This window comes from Simochromis diagramma, unplaced genomic scaffold, assembly GCF_900408965.1.
Source record: "Simochromis diagramma unplaced genomic scaffold, fSimDia1.1 OVJJ01000822.1, whole genome shotgun sequence".
NCBI lineage: Eukaryota > Metazoa > Chordata > Actinopteri > Cichliformes > Cichlidae > Simochromis > Simochromis diagramma.
The window spans coordinates 5,955,093-5,972,232 of NW_024387520.1; the positions used below are offsets into that span (position 1 = coordinate 5,955,093).

The following is a 17,140-nucleotide window of genomic DNA, read 5'->3' on the forward strand; positions in this document are numbered from 1 at the left end:
CACCGTCCACTCAGTTCAGGTGGATCAAACCTGCGCAGAAACATACGCATGTTCACCACGGAACTCGATAGACCGGCGTACATTAATACATTTAGATCGACTTATGTATATATATGAAAAATGTTATTTTACTGACATATAAATATGCTTTGTTATAAAACACACCAAATGCGATGATCTGCAGTAGCTACTCACTGATGCTCATAATCATAAGTAAACGGAAGAGGCCGTTGTTCGCTCCAATGCGCAGATGTGAGTAGGTCAAACACAGCTGAATCACTATATTACACTTTGAAATTTATTAAGATCCCTTAATAATCTCATAATATAATACTGTTCTAGATTATATAATTGAACTTCATTTTAGGCAGCAGGGTGTGAAAAGGTTCTCCTGACCTGTAATTGTGTAAATACATAATGTAGAATGTATAACATAGAAGATGCAGAGAAGGATGAGAGAAAGACAGAGCAGGAAAGGACAGACTAATAATACCAAATTGTAAATTTGGTATTTGGTCCATGCAAAAGTCTTGACTCACCCCTCATTTCTTTATATTTTGTTTCCAAGAAGCCAGACTTTCTGCTAATTTTTAAGTAGTCTAGAGCAAGAGTTCCCTGGGCTTTCTGAAGGTGATTCAAAGCTCTCTCTCTTTTTTTTTTTGGAGATCTGCTGCTTTCTGGTTCATTTTCAGTCCGGTCTTTCTGTTATTTATAGCCAAAACACTTGAACCACTATTGTGTTTACACATAACAGACCAGTTAGCAAAGAATCGTGTTTCATTTGGCATAAAAATTTTAAATTGTGTCTTTAGGTACTTTGTTACTAGTTCCTGTTTCTTTTGTTGAATCTACAAAATATGCCAAACATAACACAGTTTGATAAACATAAAATACTATTATTGGGAGTCAGCAATGTGGTTCACAAAGAAGTATAAGGTGATAACCTGGCATATCTTAACATTGTGTGGCGTGTGTCCTTAAGAAATTTGAGGAAACTGGACAAGTGAAGGGCTGAAGAAAGTAAGATAAGATAAGATAAGATAAGATAAAGTAAGATAAGATAAGATAAAGTAAGATAAGATAAGATAAGATAAGATAAGATAAGATAAGATAAGATAAGATAAAGTAAGATAAGATAAAGTAAGATAAAGATAAGATAAGATAAGATAAGATAAGATAACCTTTATTAGTCCCACATGTCAGAAATTTGTTGTGTCACAGCAGAAAGTGGACAGTGCACAGTTACAGTACCAAAAAATAAGAAAAACCCTGGAATAGGATAAGATAATCAGAACAAGATACTATATACAACAGAATAAAATACTGCGAAGTCTTTGTTGTGGAGTCTGACACCAGTGGGAAGGAAAGAGGGGTGCCGCAGCTTGCCACTGAAGGAGCTGTTCAGTGCTGTTAGAGTCTCCTGCATGGGGTGGGAAATGTTGTCCAACAGGGATGACAGCTTAGCCACCATTCTCCTGTCACTCACCACCTCCCCTGGGTCTAGAGGGCATCCTAGAACAGAGCTGGCCCTCCGATTCAGCCTGGTCAGTGGCATACTTAAAATACTATCTACTGCAGACGAGTTCAAAGAGTCGTGTCTTGAAGAAACAAGACGTTACTGAAGAAGTGTGGAATCATCTTGCCAGAGAATGGAACAAAAAGCAGCCAACATCCAAAGAACAGCTTTGGATGTCCTTCCAGAATCCTGGAGAGCTATTTCTGAAGACTACTTAAATAAATTACAATGAAACTACCTAACAGACTGTGCTGAAGAATAAAAATGTTCATTCCAAATATTGACTTTCAAGGTTGATAGAAATTATACAGCTTCTGTTTTTGCATTATACTGAATTTGGGTTCCCAAATTTAGTTTAAGATTTTGAACATCGCACTATTTATATCAGTATAGCTCCCATGTGGCCACATGAGGATTAACAGTCTTTACATATAACACGTAATGTGTAATTTGAGTTTTGCAAATGTGCTGAGAATATTCCATCTATTCAGAGAAAATGCCAAGTTGCTAATTTGGTGGACACAGATTCTCCCAGTATGTGGACTGAACATCTGTGTAACACATTATTCTGGGAGCATCCGCTTATGTAAATGTAGTAATAGTATATTCCTCCTAGGGGTGCCACAGATTTTTGGTACCCCGGGTCAAACAGTGCCTGGTCCCTTTGATAAGGGAAGGACCTCTCGGCAAATACTTGAATGAGTCTAGAATAAATTTACAATATTTGTTTTAAAAACACAACTCAAATATGCCAATTTGTAAGCATAATTGAAATATAAGAGATATTCTGAACACCATAACATGGGGCCAGATTCTGCTTTCTCTACACACACACCTACTGCTCTCCTAAAAAACTGGTTATTCCCATTTCTGAAGCAGGGAAGGTTATTTGGACAGAGGCTGTCATGGCATGACTAATGATGGATGATTGCAGTTTAATTATACTCTAGGGGTATCACTTATCTGTGGCTGTCTGGAAATAAATGAAGCTTTTCAATATGCCACACAGTGTGTGGAATTAAGGCACTATATCTTTGTCATTTTTTTCGAAATAAAACACAGTGAAAGGACTTCACTAGCACTATGAATTCATCCCTTTGTTATCTCTCTTTAGCCTACACTCATGTCTATTGTTTTAGTAGCAGATTATATGCATTAATCTGGGGAGGGTCTCTTTAATCTCTGATGCAATCCTAAATTAAGTTGTCCAGTGAGGTCGAACAAGCACACACACACACACACACACACACAAAAACATCCCACAGAAAATGAATGCAAGTGGAAATCTGATTACTCAGGACTTAGATAGTGGCATCCCCCACCTCCAGATAGGCTAGAGGGAGATGCCCTGTGGAGTTGGTCCATATGGCATGACAGTTGGCACATGTATGTTTTTTGAGGTCTTGACAGGACTCTGTGTAATTTTATGGGCCACCACTCACAGTGTAATTTGTTTAGAATAATGTGTGGCAAGTTGAGTGCGCAAAAAGCAGTTATTCTTTCTACCTTCAGACTCCCAGAGCCCAGACTTTCTCCATATCTGAGAGGTGACATTTATGTCGGCAGTTCAGTGTTCAGATTAGAGTATATTTGGATTTTGTGCTTCGGGGCAGATTTACAAGCGAGTGATGTGATGTGCTGTGCACGGTTGGCTGGCGAAAGCTCCGATGCTGCCGAGGTACACTGAGTGTCTCGCTGCGGTCACACTGCAACTGGAAAAATCTTCTCTTTTTTTTTTAATCCCCCCTTTCCTTCTTTCAGCTTTTAATTCATCCTTTATGGGTGCAGAGGAGTCAAGTTATCATCGTGCAGCGCCCAGAGCGAAAAATGAGATTGGGAGGGGGGGGGGAGAGAGGGAGGCAGGGAGTGGGAGGCGGGGGGGTTAGAGTGTTTGTGTGACACAGAGAGAGAGAAACAGACGGAGAAAGAGGAAGAGAGGAGGCTGTGTGTTCGTTTCACCTCCTAATCAGTTTTCCTGGAGGATCTATCATCGGCTGCACGATAGCAGGCAATTAGAAAGCGAAATAAGACGACCTTCTACCATCTCAAATTTGAGCCTCATACAAGTAAGGATTTTTTTTACATTATTCTTCACATTACATTATTCTGAGTCCCAGAAAATGAATCAGTTTATTAAATGAGTCTATTTACAAGTTGTTGACATCAAATGATCTTATCCTGGTGTGTGTGTGTGTGTGTGTGTTTTCTCCAAATATATTTGACATGAAGTCAGATGAATGCAGCAGATGCTGGAGTTTTATTTACAGATTGTTATTCTCTTGGTGTCAACATGCATTTTTCCCCCCTGCCAACTTTGGGTATTTATTAAATCCCACCAATGACATTTTGCGTGCTACTGCGAGGACATTTCACATGGCAGCCCTGACTGATTCGTGTAAAGAGATTGGGCGTCATTCTGGTAAATGTCAGTGCCAACTGTGCATCGCTTCAAACTACTTTAACGAAGAGATAATATTTCCATTTTCATACCCGGCGACTGCCTTTTCAGCATCCCAGTTTAAGAACTAAAGCGAGAAGATTGCGCCTTTTCCTCCCCTCTCGCCTAGCTATGTAAATGTCTTTTAAAGTATTCTCCTCAAAGAAGAAGAAGAAGAAACGTGGCTTTGAACCAGAGAGCTGCTTTCTATGCCCTGCTCCATATGCATGATTACAGCACAACATCTGTGTGTGTGTTATGTACTTCAGCCAGAGATGTGAACTGTAGCCTAATTATGCACTTCTAGATGAATTATGAGTTATGATGTGTACTCATAATAATTATTAGTTAGACCAAATTGCCTTATGTGGAGCAGCTGTCTGTTAAAGCTGGTAATGTGGTGGAGATAATTGGCTCACACTGGTGTGTTTTTTTCTAAGTGAGAGAAATGTAATTGTGTGAATGGTATAACAACCTGAATTTGAACTGTGTTCACATCTCTGACATCCAAAAGTGGAGCATATGCAGACGCACGGGGAGCTTTGATGACTTGTCCTGAGAGAATCTTCTGTTGCCCCAGTTTCTATCTCTGAAAAAAAAGGCACACTATGGCAAGAAAAGAGAACAGCAGCTGGAAAACAGACGCGTGGAACTGCACGTGCACGGTGCGGCTCCCTGCCCCGGTTGCCCGTGTGAACGAGCCATCGCACAAATTTCACAGTTCACAGATTTTAATGAGCTACCGCAGCCTGTCCATCACACTGACGGGTGGGGCGCACCTTAGCAGACCCGGCAATCAGACAATGACTCTAAACCAGGCAATTTGTAGGATCACAGGGACCACAACGGGGGGAGTTATTTTTGAACACATATTTGCCACGTGCTCACTGTGCCAGGGCTAATAAGAGAAATATGCAAAATGCTGCTTTTGGTGTTGAAAATACTGCAAGAGATCAGTAAATATACTGTAGCTGTGGAGGAGACTATTGCAGTAACACTAGACTGATGAAAACTGCAAGCAAGCTGGGATAAACAGGAGCACTGTGGACACACTGAAGAGAGTTACCATCATTTAAGAGGAGGGTAGGTGACAGTTAATGGGACAAACACAGGCTGGCCAACAGATTGCTCCCAGCCTGACACTCAAGGCTATGTGCAGCAGCCTAGATCGAACCGCTGATGGGCAGCTCAGGAAATATGATCATACATCACCTGCTACAGATGCTTAAACCTCCCTGCTTTCCTTGAGCTGAAAGGAGTCGCGTCGCTTGCAGTTTTGAAAAGGAGCAGATATCAGCAAGGAGACAGAAATGTTTAGAAAGTTTTCCCTTTTACGTTTGGATGCCTGCTGACGGGTGCGGAAAGGTTTTTGTTTGTGACCCCTTCCTTGCGAATTAGAGGAGAAGATTGAGGGAGGCAGCGAGATGTGTGGTTGCTGAGAGACTGCTGTAGGTGGATTATGAAATGCAGGAGGGGGGTAACAGGGGCCAGTCACTCAGCTGGGAGCGTATCGAGTTGTGCAATGATGGGAAATGTCAGTTAAGGCTGGGGGGGGGGGGGGGGGGGCAGTTAAGAAAGAGCTTGGACACAGATCTCTAAATGAAAGGTTAATTTCATTCAGCTGAGGTGTTTTGTTTTGAACTGTTGTACAGTGGCACGGTTTAATCTCTTAGCAGATATCCCCCACCCCCACCCCTATCTGCAGCACCAGTATTACATCCCCTTATTACAATCTAACTCAGTGCTTTTATCTCTAATTCTAATGGCAGATTACAGACATGGATGCTCCCCTTTCGACTCCCTGTAATATCCAGATTTGTGAGGTGACCTGCGACTCCTTCCGGATCATGTGGGATATGACCCCCGAGGACACGGCCAGAGCCACACACTTCTTCATCGACTTAAGCCGCAAGGCCAACAGGGACCCCAACCGCTTCAAACACAGGGTCTGATCATTCTGTAACTCCAGCATGACCTCACATACCTTTCCCCCACCTTCTCCCCGAAGGCAGCCCGCTCCGTATTGGTGTCATCTAGACTCATGCTCCAGATTCACACCGGTCACAGTGCTCATTTTCATCATCCGTTTACTGTGCGTCATTTCCTAATTAACAGCGGGCAGCACGAACGAGGCAGGAAATCATTCGATTTTCATCGAAGTCTGCTTTGCTGAGCAGATGACTGCCTTACACGTTGTTACTCGGAACACAGAAAACTGTGGTTGTGCCCTTTCAGTCACTTCCAATACAAGCGAAAAGGAAAATGTGTGCAGTCAACAGCTTCGGGCCAGTGACTCACTTGCACATTGTTTCTTTTATTATATATTTTTTTGAAAGTGGACAAAACCTGACAAATTCAGCTGCAGCATGGAGACGTATTTTCATGTTAATTCCTTCCCGTGTGCATGGTTAAATTCATTAATTTAAAAGATTTCATGAAACGCAGATATAATGTGACAACAAATCTTTTTTTAGTTTTATCTTTAATGTTGGTCAGAGTCTATTAATCTTGAGCATAGGGAAGAGATGTGTAGCTACCAGCTACTTTCCATCTGCTCTCTCTGGGTCATATTAGATATATAAGACATATCCTCATTTGCTCTGAGCCATGATAGCGGCTCAGACCCACAGAACGGCGGGAACTCCTGTTGAACTTAGTTCCACTTTAAGCTAATCTAAACATTATTCCAGCTATGCAGACTTTTCAGTGTGAGCAAGATAGATTGCTGACTTGGATGAATTTTAGAAATACTCATGCAGTGTGCAGTTCCACAGAAGCTGGTGAACTCCTTTGTGGTTACCAGAACCTCTATGTTACTCATACAGCCCGGTCTGATTTTCATTCAGCACTGACGTCCCAATTAAAGACAAACATAACATGACTCAACACAACAGCAGTTCATATCTGTACCTGAAGTGCTGAGTCACATCTTACAGTGCAAGGCGGAAAAAGTTGTGAACTCTTCACTTCATGAACTTGTTTTATCTCCTTTACCAGCGAAAACTTCATCGCTCATTTCCTGTAGCTGCTTGTGAGGCCTTTGTGGACTCTGAGATTTCATGATTGTGCATCTTCTATTCAGGTCACAGTCACATCTCACATCTCATGATTTGGCCATTCTGAAACCTGCAGCTTTTCTGTGGTTCATTAACTTGCTGTTGATCATCATCTTGTTAAGTCCGCTCTCATATTGACTTCTGTCCTGAAATTCAAATGGAAATTTTCTTGGTCCGCTTTCAAATTAATATTTTTTCCCTCAGTGTCTACAAGCTGACAGGCACTGTGGTAACAAAGCAGCCCCAAATGATGATGAACTTCTACCAGCACTTCCAGCACGTTTGACCCCAGATGGCTTTTAGAGAAGTCATTATCACATAGGGTCACTTCTGTGCCCCCGCCAGCACTATGAGCTATTACTCAGACATTAAAAATAAACTGTGTGATAATTAAACTTAAACTTAATGATGAAACCCTACTAACTCCAAAGACTTCAACAGCTATGCATTCCCTCTTGCCTGCTCCACACATCCAAAGCCACCACAAGCCTTATTCTCTATTTATACATTTCAAAACGTATTTTTTTCCTTCCAATCATTTTTTAATTTTCTTCCCTTTTTTTCTCGTGTTCTTTTTAATAGTTATACTGATGGCATGCCTGTAGCCTGAAATAATGATAATAAAAAGAAACAGTTGCTATCTCCGCAGATGCAAAATGCCGACTGTAATTATGGCATATTATTGCAGCACGCATTCACAAACTGAAAAGTGCTTTTGTGAAATCAAGGCAGGGGTAGTACTGAGCGAGCTCTTCTTAGATGGAGGATATGATTTCTCTCTGATACACGAAGAGGCACAAACAAACTTGCATCAGAGATGTTGCTATGGATATATGGACCTCTGAGCCTGTAGTAATTAGCTGTGCTGCTTAGAGGCCTTGGTCAAAACGAAGCTGCTGTTTTGATTAGATGTATCCTAGTTACAGCAGCTGGGGCTTAAAAATGGAATCTCACACTAATAAAGGCAAAGTTTATGGAAGGAAATGCTTGACTAACAATTGCATCTGCATCGGCTTTGAAATGTAAATGATGCATGCGGCAGACCGTTAAAGGCTTGCATCCTGTACCCTGGTGTCACTTGCTTCCTGCTTCATCCTGCAGGACGTGCCGACCAAGCTGGTGGCCAAAGCCGTGCCTCTCCCCATGGCAGTGAGGGGACACTGGTTCCTCAGCCCGCGGACAGAATACTGTGTTGCTGTTCAAACTGCTGTCCGACAGCCAGATGGTGATTACTTGGTCTCAGAGTGGAGCCAGGTGGTGGAGTTTTGCACTGGGGGTAAGACATGCACTCGTGTGTTGTGACTAAAATAACAGTGATTATGCATGCAGTCAAACATCAGAGATCTGACCAAAGTGATACAAGAGAGGAACAAAAAGTGCAGCGCACAAAAATGGCAAGACAACAACCCACAATTCTGTCTCAGCACCAGATAGTCATTAACATTTGAAAGTAGTGCAGACTTCAAGTAGTTTCACAGCTTCAAAACTTAAACTTTGCAGACTACGCAATGGAGCACCTACAGCAGCTTCTCGACAAGGCCAAGGGCTCAGCGGGGAGGCTGCTGAAATTCTCTGTCTTTTATCGCAACCAGCACCCAGACTACTTTGATTATGTCAGGTAGGCACTTTTTCTCTTTATTATACATTCCCATATGAACGGAGTGCAATAACTCATTTTCCTTTTTTAATGTATGGAATTAGAAAGGAGTGTGGAGGTCTGATGCGTCCAGCCCTCAAAGACACCAGTGGGAGTCATGGCTCACCCATCAGCGGCAAACTGCATGGAGTCTTCTTCAGCTGCAACACAGAGTTTGATACAGGGCTCCCTCCCAAAGACTCCCCGTACGGACCCCTGCGGTTTCAGATCCCGGCTGGACACCTGCTGAACCCCAACATCTGCCTGTATTTTGCAGACTTCTACTGCATGTACACGGCCTACCACTATGTGGTGCTGGTGCTTGCCCCTGTTGGCTCAGAGGGAGATGCCTTCTGCCGCACCCGCCTCCCTATGCTGGACTTGGCTTCCAACCCCTTTTTGACTTACACTGCCTCTCAGAGACCCGAGGAGGAGCCCTTGTACTGCCACGCCAGCGACGTCATCCTCGAGGTGCTGTTCACCGAGCCGGTTCACTTGGATCAGGGCGGCGTGGAGCAGATCAGCGGGCACCAGCTTATGAGTCTGACCACCGCCAATGCCAAGAAAGACCCGAGCTGCAAAGTGTGCAACATCAGCGTGGGACGCTGAGGGAAGCGCTGGCGCAGAACTTGAAGTGTGCAAGTCTGCAGCCAAGACAGACGCTGTGATGCAAAAAGATGGTTGAGCCCATCATGTGTAGGTCAGAACACTGTGGAAAGAGTCACCTCTCAGGGTGCACTCGTGCTGCTTTCCCTCCTCCCTCCTGCCTGGACCAGATAGTGTATTTAAACTAGAAGACTTATAAAAGTGTGTATAGCATTACTCCATCCTAATCACAGCTGGAAATACAATGAACATGCATCCATGACAAAAAAAAAAATGCACTGAAAACAGCAGGCTTAAGAAGACTGTTTTTTCTGGCATCATCATGGTGATGTCTTTTTTTTTGTTTTTGCCCATTTTCCCTTTGATGTGTTTTTTTCACAACTGACATTTTGACTTGTTGCAGTAGGGAAAATCAGGCAAAGTAATAGTCAAGATGACGTTTTTCTAATATGGACACTTGCTCACTTTCATAGTTTACTCAGCCATCATCAGTCCTCCTGCTCTTTCTTTGCTGTGACAAGTCAAAGTTGGTGTGACGGCATGTAAACTTTTTTTTTTTCCTGTGGAGATTATTTCAGCTTATTGTGATCACCTCTCAAACAACATACACTGCCATGTGTCTCCTACAAAATGAAGTCTAATCACTTATACTACACTGAAACATGAACGTTAGTTTCCAGCATCCTCACTGAATACTTTCCTGCTTCACTTTAAATGTAAGGTTATGACTAAGAAATTGTCATACTGCAGAACAGTAGGATACTTTGTAACAGTAAAAGCCATTAGGAGGAGGTTCAGTGTTTGAACATAAGAGAAAGGTAATGAGGAAGGTCTCACAGCTCCCTGCAGTCGCTCTTTGGCAGCTGTGCTAAGATTAGCGGCTTCTGCTATTGGCCTCCTGTTTGTCCCTGCCCAGTAATCTCTGACCTACATGGGAATCCCAGAAATGCCTAAAATGAAAGGGATCCCCTCCCTGTCGCACAACAATAATTCATCCTGTGGTGACGGGCCAAAATGCAGGACACAGTGTGTGATGCTTAACATGAAAGGAACTGACACCAAAACTGATCTGTTTTAAAGACATTTTAAAAAATATAGAACTGTTACTAAGCAGTATAAACATGATCAAAAATAAAAGAAGTAACATTTCACAGAAAAACACAAAAATGTACACTAAACCTTCACCCAGGACTGATACAGTATACACGAAGGTGGGAAAAAAACAGGATCACTTCTAGGTTTAGTGAGTCATGACCTTTCACTTAGATTCTTCCCATGGCACAGATGTGAGTTCACACTCACTGTAATGCTGTAATTCTGTCCATCGTTATTGTCCCAAAAAGGCTCGCTGTGCCCTCCTGGCAAATAACTTAAACAGAACTCAATCTTCCTTTTGGCATCTAGCACTTTAGGAATGGTAATGTCAAATTCAAAGATGTCCGTCTGAGGTCCTCCGAAGCGTTTCTGCAGGTACGTGCAGGGCACGTCTCTGTAGCTCTGCCACGAGTCAAAGGTGATGCGCACACGCACATCCTTCTGGTAGCTGACATTCCCAACTCTCACGGTACCCCGGAGGGCCTTCTCGCTGATACTGCAGTTCTCCAAGATGACCATGCTCTCTGCCAGCTTGGCACGAAAGGCCTGGAAATTTGCAGATGGCTGCGGGAAGCCCAGTTTGAGCTGTGTTCCTGGGCAGCAGGTGCTGACTGTGCAGCTGTAGCCATCCTCTGTCATGCTGCCCAAAGACTGCAGTGATGGCAGCAGGTCGAGGTCAGACTGCTCTTCTTTGTCGGAAAACACTCGCACGGCTGTTAGAGACAATCCCCGCGAGTCGGCAAAAACAACACGTTTGCTCTTGATTGGGAACAACACATCATCATCGCCGTCGTCCAAGTCATCGAGGAAAGGTGAGGAAGGATGGGGCGGAAAGACTTGGCTCAAGATGTCAGAGGATAAGTGCTCTGAAGCTCGGATGCAGGATCGCTGGGGTTTCAGGATGGGAACCCAGACATGAGGACACAGTTGTTTACGCTGGTTTAAGCACAGCCTGACAGCAATCTCCAGCAGTCCGGCTGACCGAGCCATCGACCCAAAGCCAACCACTGGCAGGACACTAACAAGAAACACACGGGGACCTCAGTACTGACTGGAAATGTGAATATATCTTTGTATATATCGCAGTTGTGTCATTACATGTTTATGCAGGGCTTTTAAGGAAGGCATCACAACGTGAAAGGGATCTGATAAAAAATATTATGGTAATTTTAATTTAACCCCTAAAGAAGTTGTGCAAGCTAATCTGCACAGTTTGTGTGTGTGTTGTGTCTGCTTACGATGTACTGGACATCTCCATGCTGGTATTCCTATGCTGAGTGATGGGAATATTGTCCTCAATGTTTGGAGTTCTGGAAAAAAGAAAAAAATCTGTCACAATTACAAGAAAATCTGTATTTAAAAAAGAAAAAAAAGTTGCACACAAAGATTGGTGTGTGACAACATGCAACAATCTTTGTGTGTAATTCTGACATTTAAAAATGTACTTACAATCTCCCATGAGTAGCGTGTTGTAGTTGTGTTGCCAGTTGTTCCCCACAGGAGAATCTGGCACAACACATTTATATCACCTCAGTTTAGATGTCATATTGTAAACTCCACCCTCTTCGCTGTCCTGACCAATCAGCTTGTGACTATTTTTCTCTTTATGTCTCCCTGTGGTACTGCATTTCAGTAAGTTTTATGTTTTCATAGGTTGCCATTACTTTGCATAAATAAATAATTTAATTATGGGAAAGAAACATATGAACACACCTAAATGTTAACCATGTGAAGTTAAATATTTGTATCGTCACCTTGCACATTCATTGTCCAGTGTTGACGATCTGCGTTACGTACATAAAAGTCTTCTTTGTGCAATTCCACTCTGCATTATGGAAACTATCCAGGTTATCCTGCCCTTTATTCTCACACCTGTTAGTGGACACAGATCCCACAGAGGCCTGGGCATGGCTCCAAACCTTTGCTATCTAGCGCCTGCTCTAAAGGAATCACTGCCCCACGGTCCATCAGCATGTGCAAACCTGAGGAGGGCCGGATTACAAACAACTCTCAGCAGGCTGGTCACTTAGCCGAAGAAGCTATTCAGGAATCAGTCCATGTGCGTATGCAAGTATATCAAGTTCCATACATGGCCACACATGGAAGACCTATCTTTACTGAGACTGTTGCCACCAAACTACAGGACATTTTTATGACTTTACAATTAGTGTGAAATGATAAAAACTGTTACAAATGTCAAGATTTTACAAAGCCTAAAAAAAAATGGTGTAGTGTTTAATAAATGCAATTCTTTCACAATCATTTTATTTTTTTTCTCCAACTCACATTTCAAACTATCTTCGATGCCTGAGGGAATATTTACTTTATTTTCCAGCATTTTAATAGGAATAATAACAGGCCCGTTCCCCACTCTGTATGCTATCAGACATCTAAATCAACTTGATTTGTTCCTGGTTTTACCAGGTCAAGGCCCACACTATATGACAGCAGTGTGATAATCAGAACATCAAGTAACATTTCTTCTCCAGGTCTTCTATGAATGCAGTTTAAGAGTTAGCAACAGAGAGTAATCAAGACGACTGTCTAAGCCCACTCTTTCAATCCCTTATTAGTTCTAATTACTGGTGAATTTATGTGAAGGCAAACAATAAGCACTGATTGCTCCCGCTGAAACACTTACATAACAATGTTCTCATAACATCTTTTAGGTTAAAGTTTAAAGCAAAGTCAAAAAGGAAACTTTCAACATGTGAAAAAGAGTAATGTCACGATGTACAACAGCTACGTGAGCATTAACAGGATAATCAATGACATTAAAGCATGTTAATTCAAGTGTGAATGTCCTTAAATCACAGCAAACAAACCCTGATCTTGCAAAGAGGCATGCACATGTAGCATGAGCACGGGATGGAAGGCATTATGATGCCAAGTGAACTGATGAAATTTCACCGTCGGGTCATCTGATGCATCCGGTTATGGAGCAGCTGAGAAATCATCCAATAACATGAATTACTTGGATGAAACAACATGAAGAGTAATGAATAAACAGATTAGACAGAGCTGTTTTTATCAGTCACACGCACACCAACGTACTACACAACAAAGCATATGTCATGGCGTGATTAAAAAGATCCAAAAATACAAACTCAGCGCTGCAAAAACCTAGTTTAGTAAACAGGGTTCATCCACAGCTTTTAGTTTCTGCTGGCAGTGACCTCGATTGTGTCCCCCCGCCCCCACAGAATTAAATTCTGGTCCCATGGTGCTACAAACGTCTCTATATTTACATCCCAAAAGTCAGTCCTTATTCTGGATGAAAGATGAGGATGAAGGGCATGCTTCCTGATGTGATCTCTGTGCAGTCTTTATTTCAGGAATGTCTCCTGGATCCAAAGTAACAAGCAACCTGCAACATATAAAAGACCACTATTAATTGCCCTTGACTGTTAACAGTAGTTTAGTTTAGAGATGGCAACTAAAATTTGTTGTAAACACATCATGGTGCTTTAAAATTTCAATGCTGTTTTTTTATTATCTGTTGCCAAGAGACAATGAACACTCAAGAAGGGAAAAAAGGGAAAGAGAAAAAAGTAAGCACTAAAAATAAATCCAGATGTCACAGCAAAGCCATGGCTTATGTAAGAGCTGCAGAAATGAATTATTAGATGCCTGTAGAAGAGGGTGTGAGGGCAGTATTGAGTTAATGACAAAGATGGCTCAGTCAAGGCTCACTGGTACTGACCTTTGCATTCATATCAACTGCACAGCTCCACTTGACACAAGTGGAGCTATAGTTCGATAACGCATTAGGTGTTGAGAGCCCTCTTCGAGATCCACGACATACTCTCTGATAGAAGAGACACAGTGGAGATTTTATCAGTTTAGTATCTATACAGAAAAAGGTTAGCGAATGCAAGAAGGCAACACTGCCACCTACTGGATGCCTAAATAATAGCACATCCAGAGAAATATTGACAAACAAACCTCTGATCCTCCGTTTCAGGCTCTACCAGGATGTTTTCCTGTCTCTCTTTCACTCGCAGAAACACAAAGGAGTCCAGGCAGGGCTCAGGCACTAACATTAGGATACACAGTGGTGAATCCAGTGCAATGGTCAGTAAAAATGTCACAGCAAATGTCACCATCTGTCTGCATGGGCTAATAGTATCACCATTTTAGACACAGAACGACACCTTACCTGCTTTGAGCATATCCATAGTCTGTACATTGGCTGGCATGCGCTTCAGTGCTACAGCCTTCAGGTAGCTTTCTGTGTTGGCATAATACCTGCAAGCCAGATGTGTTGGCATGTGATTTAAAAAAAATTCCCAAGTGTTGCAAGAACCACAGCGATTTAAACGACTTTATTCCAGTACACTCACTCTTTGGCAAAAGCAAACTCCTCAGGCGACAGCAGAGATGGCTCGCCCTCACCCCGAGACTTCTCTCTCTCCAAGACATGTGGGAAATACTTTTCAATCTAGACATGAGCAGCACAAAAGGTCAGGCAGATGTCACCAACTGCCACCGAGTGAGAGAAAACTCAGTTTTGTGGCGCCGACCCAACCGACCTTCTGCAGACGAGAGCGCAGGTAGCTGCTGAGAACGTAGCGGATCCTGTCTATTTCCATGCGATGGATGCTGGCCTTTGCATCGCCTTTCTTCACCCGCTGCAAGTTGGACTCCTGTTGGTGACAAAACTGTCAGAAATTAAAGGGTCCTTTTATTCAGGGCTACTCAGAATGACCAGAAAAGCAACAGCCCTGGGATATGTTTGAATATCACAGTTTTAATACCATCCTAATCATCTGAACTGAATGACTCTCCACATCTGGATGTATAGTAATGTAATCAAGGTCCTACTGACAGGCAGCAGCTTTAGTTAGTAGTTTGTCACAGAGCAAACCACATTGCCCTGAATTGTTTGAGATTTTATTTTGAAACCACCACATTACACATTTGACATTACCATCAAAGTCTTGATATCAATTGCAGGGCTTCCTATAGATCAATTTATCCATACTAATGAAACTAAATAGTAAGAAAACCAGCAATGAAGTGCTGATCTGTCAGGTGACAGAAGAAATTAAAACATTTTTGTAATAATTCAAGTAAACGAACAAAAAGAAGAAATCTCAGATATTCCTGAATTCAACTTCTATATTTTGAACATTTGATGATGTTTTTTGACCCACTAAAGAGGAAATTACTTTCTTTAAACTCACACTGAAAAATAAATTAATTTGTGTGTATAAAGTGGCATTTTGAGCTCTAGTGAATTGTAATGGGTCTTTTTCTACAATCTTTTGCTTTTTATGGGTTAAAAAAAAAAACAAAATTCACAGTTTAGAAGAGGTGGAATGCACCTATTTTTGTTTGTTAAGCCACTTAACATTGACCTATGAATCATCCGAGCACGAATAGGCACCGAATTCGAAGGAAAAGCCAGTAACGCGTCTGCAAAAACAACAGACAACTTAACAAAGAAGCTATTTTAACGTGCTACTTTAGGCACTTTGCTATTGGGAGCCTGTAGCAAAAAACACATTCTTTCTTTTCACTCCTTTAGTTGAATCTATTAAAAATGCCAAAGAAAAAAACATTTTACAGGTATGAAATTATATTTCTACACCAACAAGATGATTCTCACTGAGCTACTAACCACTGAGAATCAGCTTGGTATATCTCAGCATGTGTGCCATTAAATAAAATTGTGCAAACTAGACAAGTTTTTTTTTTCCAAACAAGTCATTTTTAAGCATGGCAATGATCCCTAACACACTGCCAATGCAGTAAAAGCATACCTGGATGGGAAAAAAAACAAAAAAAAAAAAATCCCCAAACATAAAAAACAAAAACAAAAAACCCCCCACACAGCGGAACACTATCAGTCATGGATTGGCCTCGACATTATTGAAGCAGTGTGGGATCATCTTGACAGAGAACAGAACAAAAGGCAGCCGACATCAAAGAGCTTTTAATGTCCTTTAAGAAGTCTGGAGAACAATTCCTAAAGATTACTTAAAGAAATTACAAGAAAGCTTGCCCAAGAGAGTTCGGGCTGTGTATAACATAAAGGTGGTCGTACGGAATATGGACTTTCAAGCTCATTAGACTTGTACCAACTTTGCGTTTGCCTTACATTCTGCATGTCAATTTCACTACATCATAGCAAAACATAAAAAAGTGAGAGGTGGCTCGAGACTTTTGCACAGTACTGAATATAGTTTTCCCTCTGCTGCATTTGAATCAGTCATGCACATTGTCATAGGTTGCAGTCCTTCGCGTTTCAGTTGCTGTTTTGCAATTCAGAAACTCAACTATAACCATGCATGCCACTGAACATTAGAAACCCACAGCAGGAGGTATTCCCCGGGTAGTTTACCATATGAGTCAGCTGCTCCATCACACACTCCACCACCTCTGATTTGTTCTCCAGCAGCTCCGGTGAGAACTTCTCATTTAGCCAAGCCTGTGGGCGACACACACGGACACAACAGTGAAGACGGTGCTGAATATCTAACAGAGGTGAAGAGTCTGCACGTCAGGGGAATAATCTGGCCTACTTCTTCCAGTTTAGCGATCAGCTCGGCCGGGGTCATAACATCCTCCTGGGTGTCATCCTGGTTGAAGTCGCTGCCGTCGTCAGACAAAGCGTCCGACATGGTTTTCAGTAAAAATACAAAGTTTCACCAAAACGCAGAATATCTGTTGAATTAAAAATAAATTAATAATAAAAAATAGAGCAATTAAAACTGAATAATATGAGAAAAAATGTACTAATGCGACTACTACTGTCACAGCAGCCACAAGTTAGCGGAAAAACTCGTTGT

General features: G+C 42.0%; 3 protein-coding genes across 4 annotated transcripts; 1 reads left to right on the plus strand and 2 right to left on the minus strand.

Moving 5' to 3' along the window:
• The first annotated feature begins 3,411 nt into the window (after window positions 1–3,411).
• LOC120726173 (phytanoyl-CoA hydroxylase-interacting protein) lies at window positions 3,412–10,466 on the plus strand. The gene is made up of 5 exons (XM_040019549.1): window positions 3,412–3,582; window positions 5,723–5,899; window positions 8,111–8,285; window positions 8,510–8,627; window positions 8,711–10,466. Exons 2-5 carry the CDS (start codon window positions 5,732–5,734, stop codon window positions 9,252–9,254), a joined length of 1,005 nt encoding a protein of 334 aa, XP_039875483.1. The 5' UTR covers window positions 3,412–3,582; window positions 5,723–5,731; the 3' UTR covers window positions 9,255–10,466.
• zgc:77112 (uncharacterized protein LOC406459 homolog) lies at window positions 9,780–12,465 on the minus strand. 2 transcript variants are annotated; one of them, XM_040019547.1, is made up of 3 exons: window positions 11,796–12,465; window positions 11,585–11,656; window positions 9,780–11,364 (listed from the first exon to the last, which is right to left on the minus strand). In XM_040019547.1, the coding sequence occupies exons 1-3, from the start codon at window positions 11,864–11,866 to the stop codon at window positions 10,500–10,502; spliced, it is 1,008 nt and encodes a 335-aa protein (XP_039875481.1). In that variant the 5' UTR covers window positions 11,867–12,465; the 3' UTR covers window positions 9,780–10,499. The 2 variants fall into 2 exon arrangements, with proteins under 2 accessions (XP_039875481.1, XP_039875480.1); XM_040019546.1 differs by having other exon boundaries at window positions 11,585–12,465.
• A 129-nt stretch (window positions 12,466–12,594) lies between these two features.
• Window positions 12,595–17,140, minus strand: gins4 (GINS complex subunit 4 (Sld5 homolog)). Its single transcript, XM_040019548.1, has 8 exons — window positions 16,874–17,140; window positions 16,693–16,779; window positions 14,879–14,992; window positions 14,690–14,787; window positions 14,506–14,594; window positions 14,292–14,382; window positions 14,050–14,154; window positions 12,595–13,713 (listed from the first exon to the last, which is right to left on the minus strand). Exons 1-7 carry the CDS (start codon window positions 16,970–16,972, stop codon window positions 14,058–14,060), a joined length of 675 nt encoding a protein of 224 aa, XP_039875482.1. The 5' UTR covers window positions 16,973–17,140; the 3' UTR covers window positions 12,595–13,713; window positions 14,050–14,057.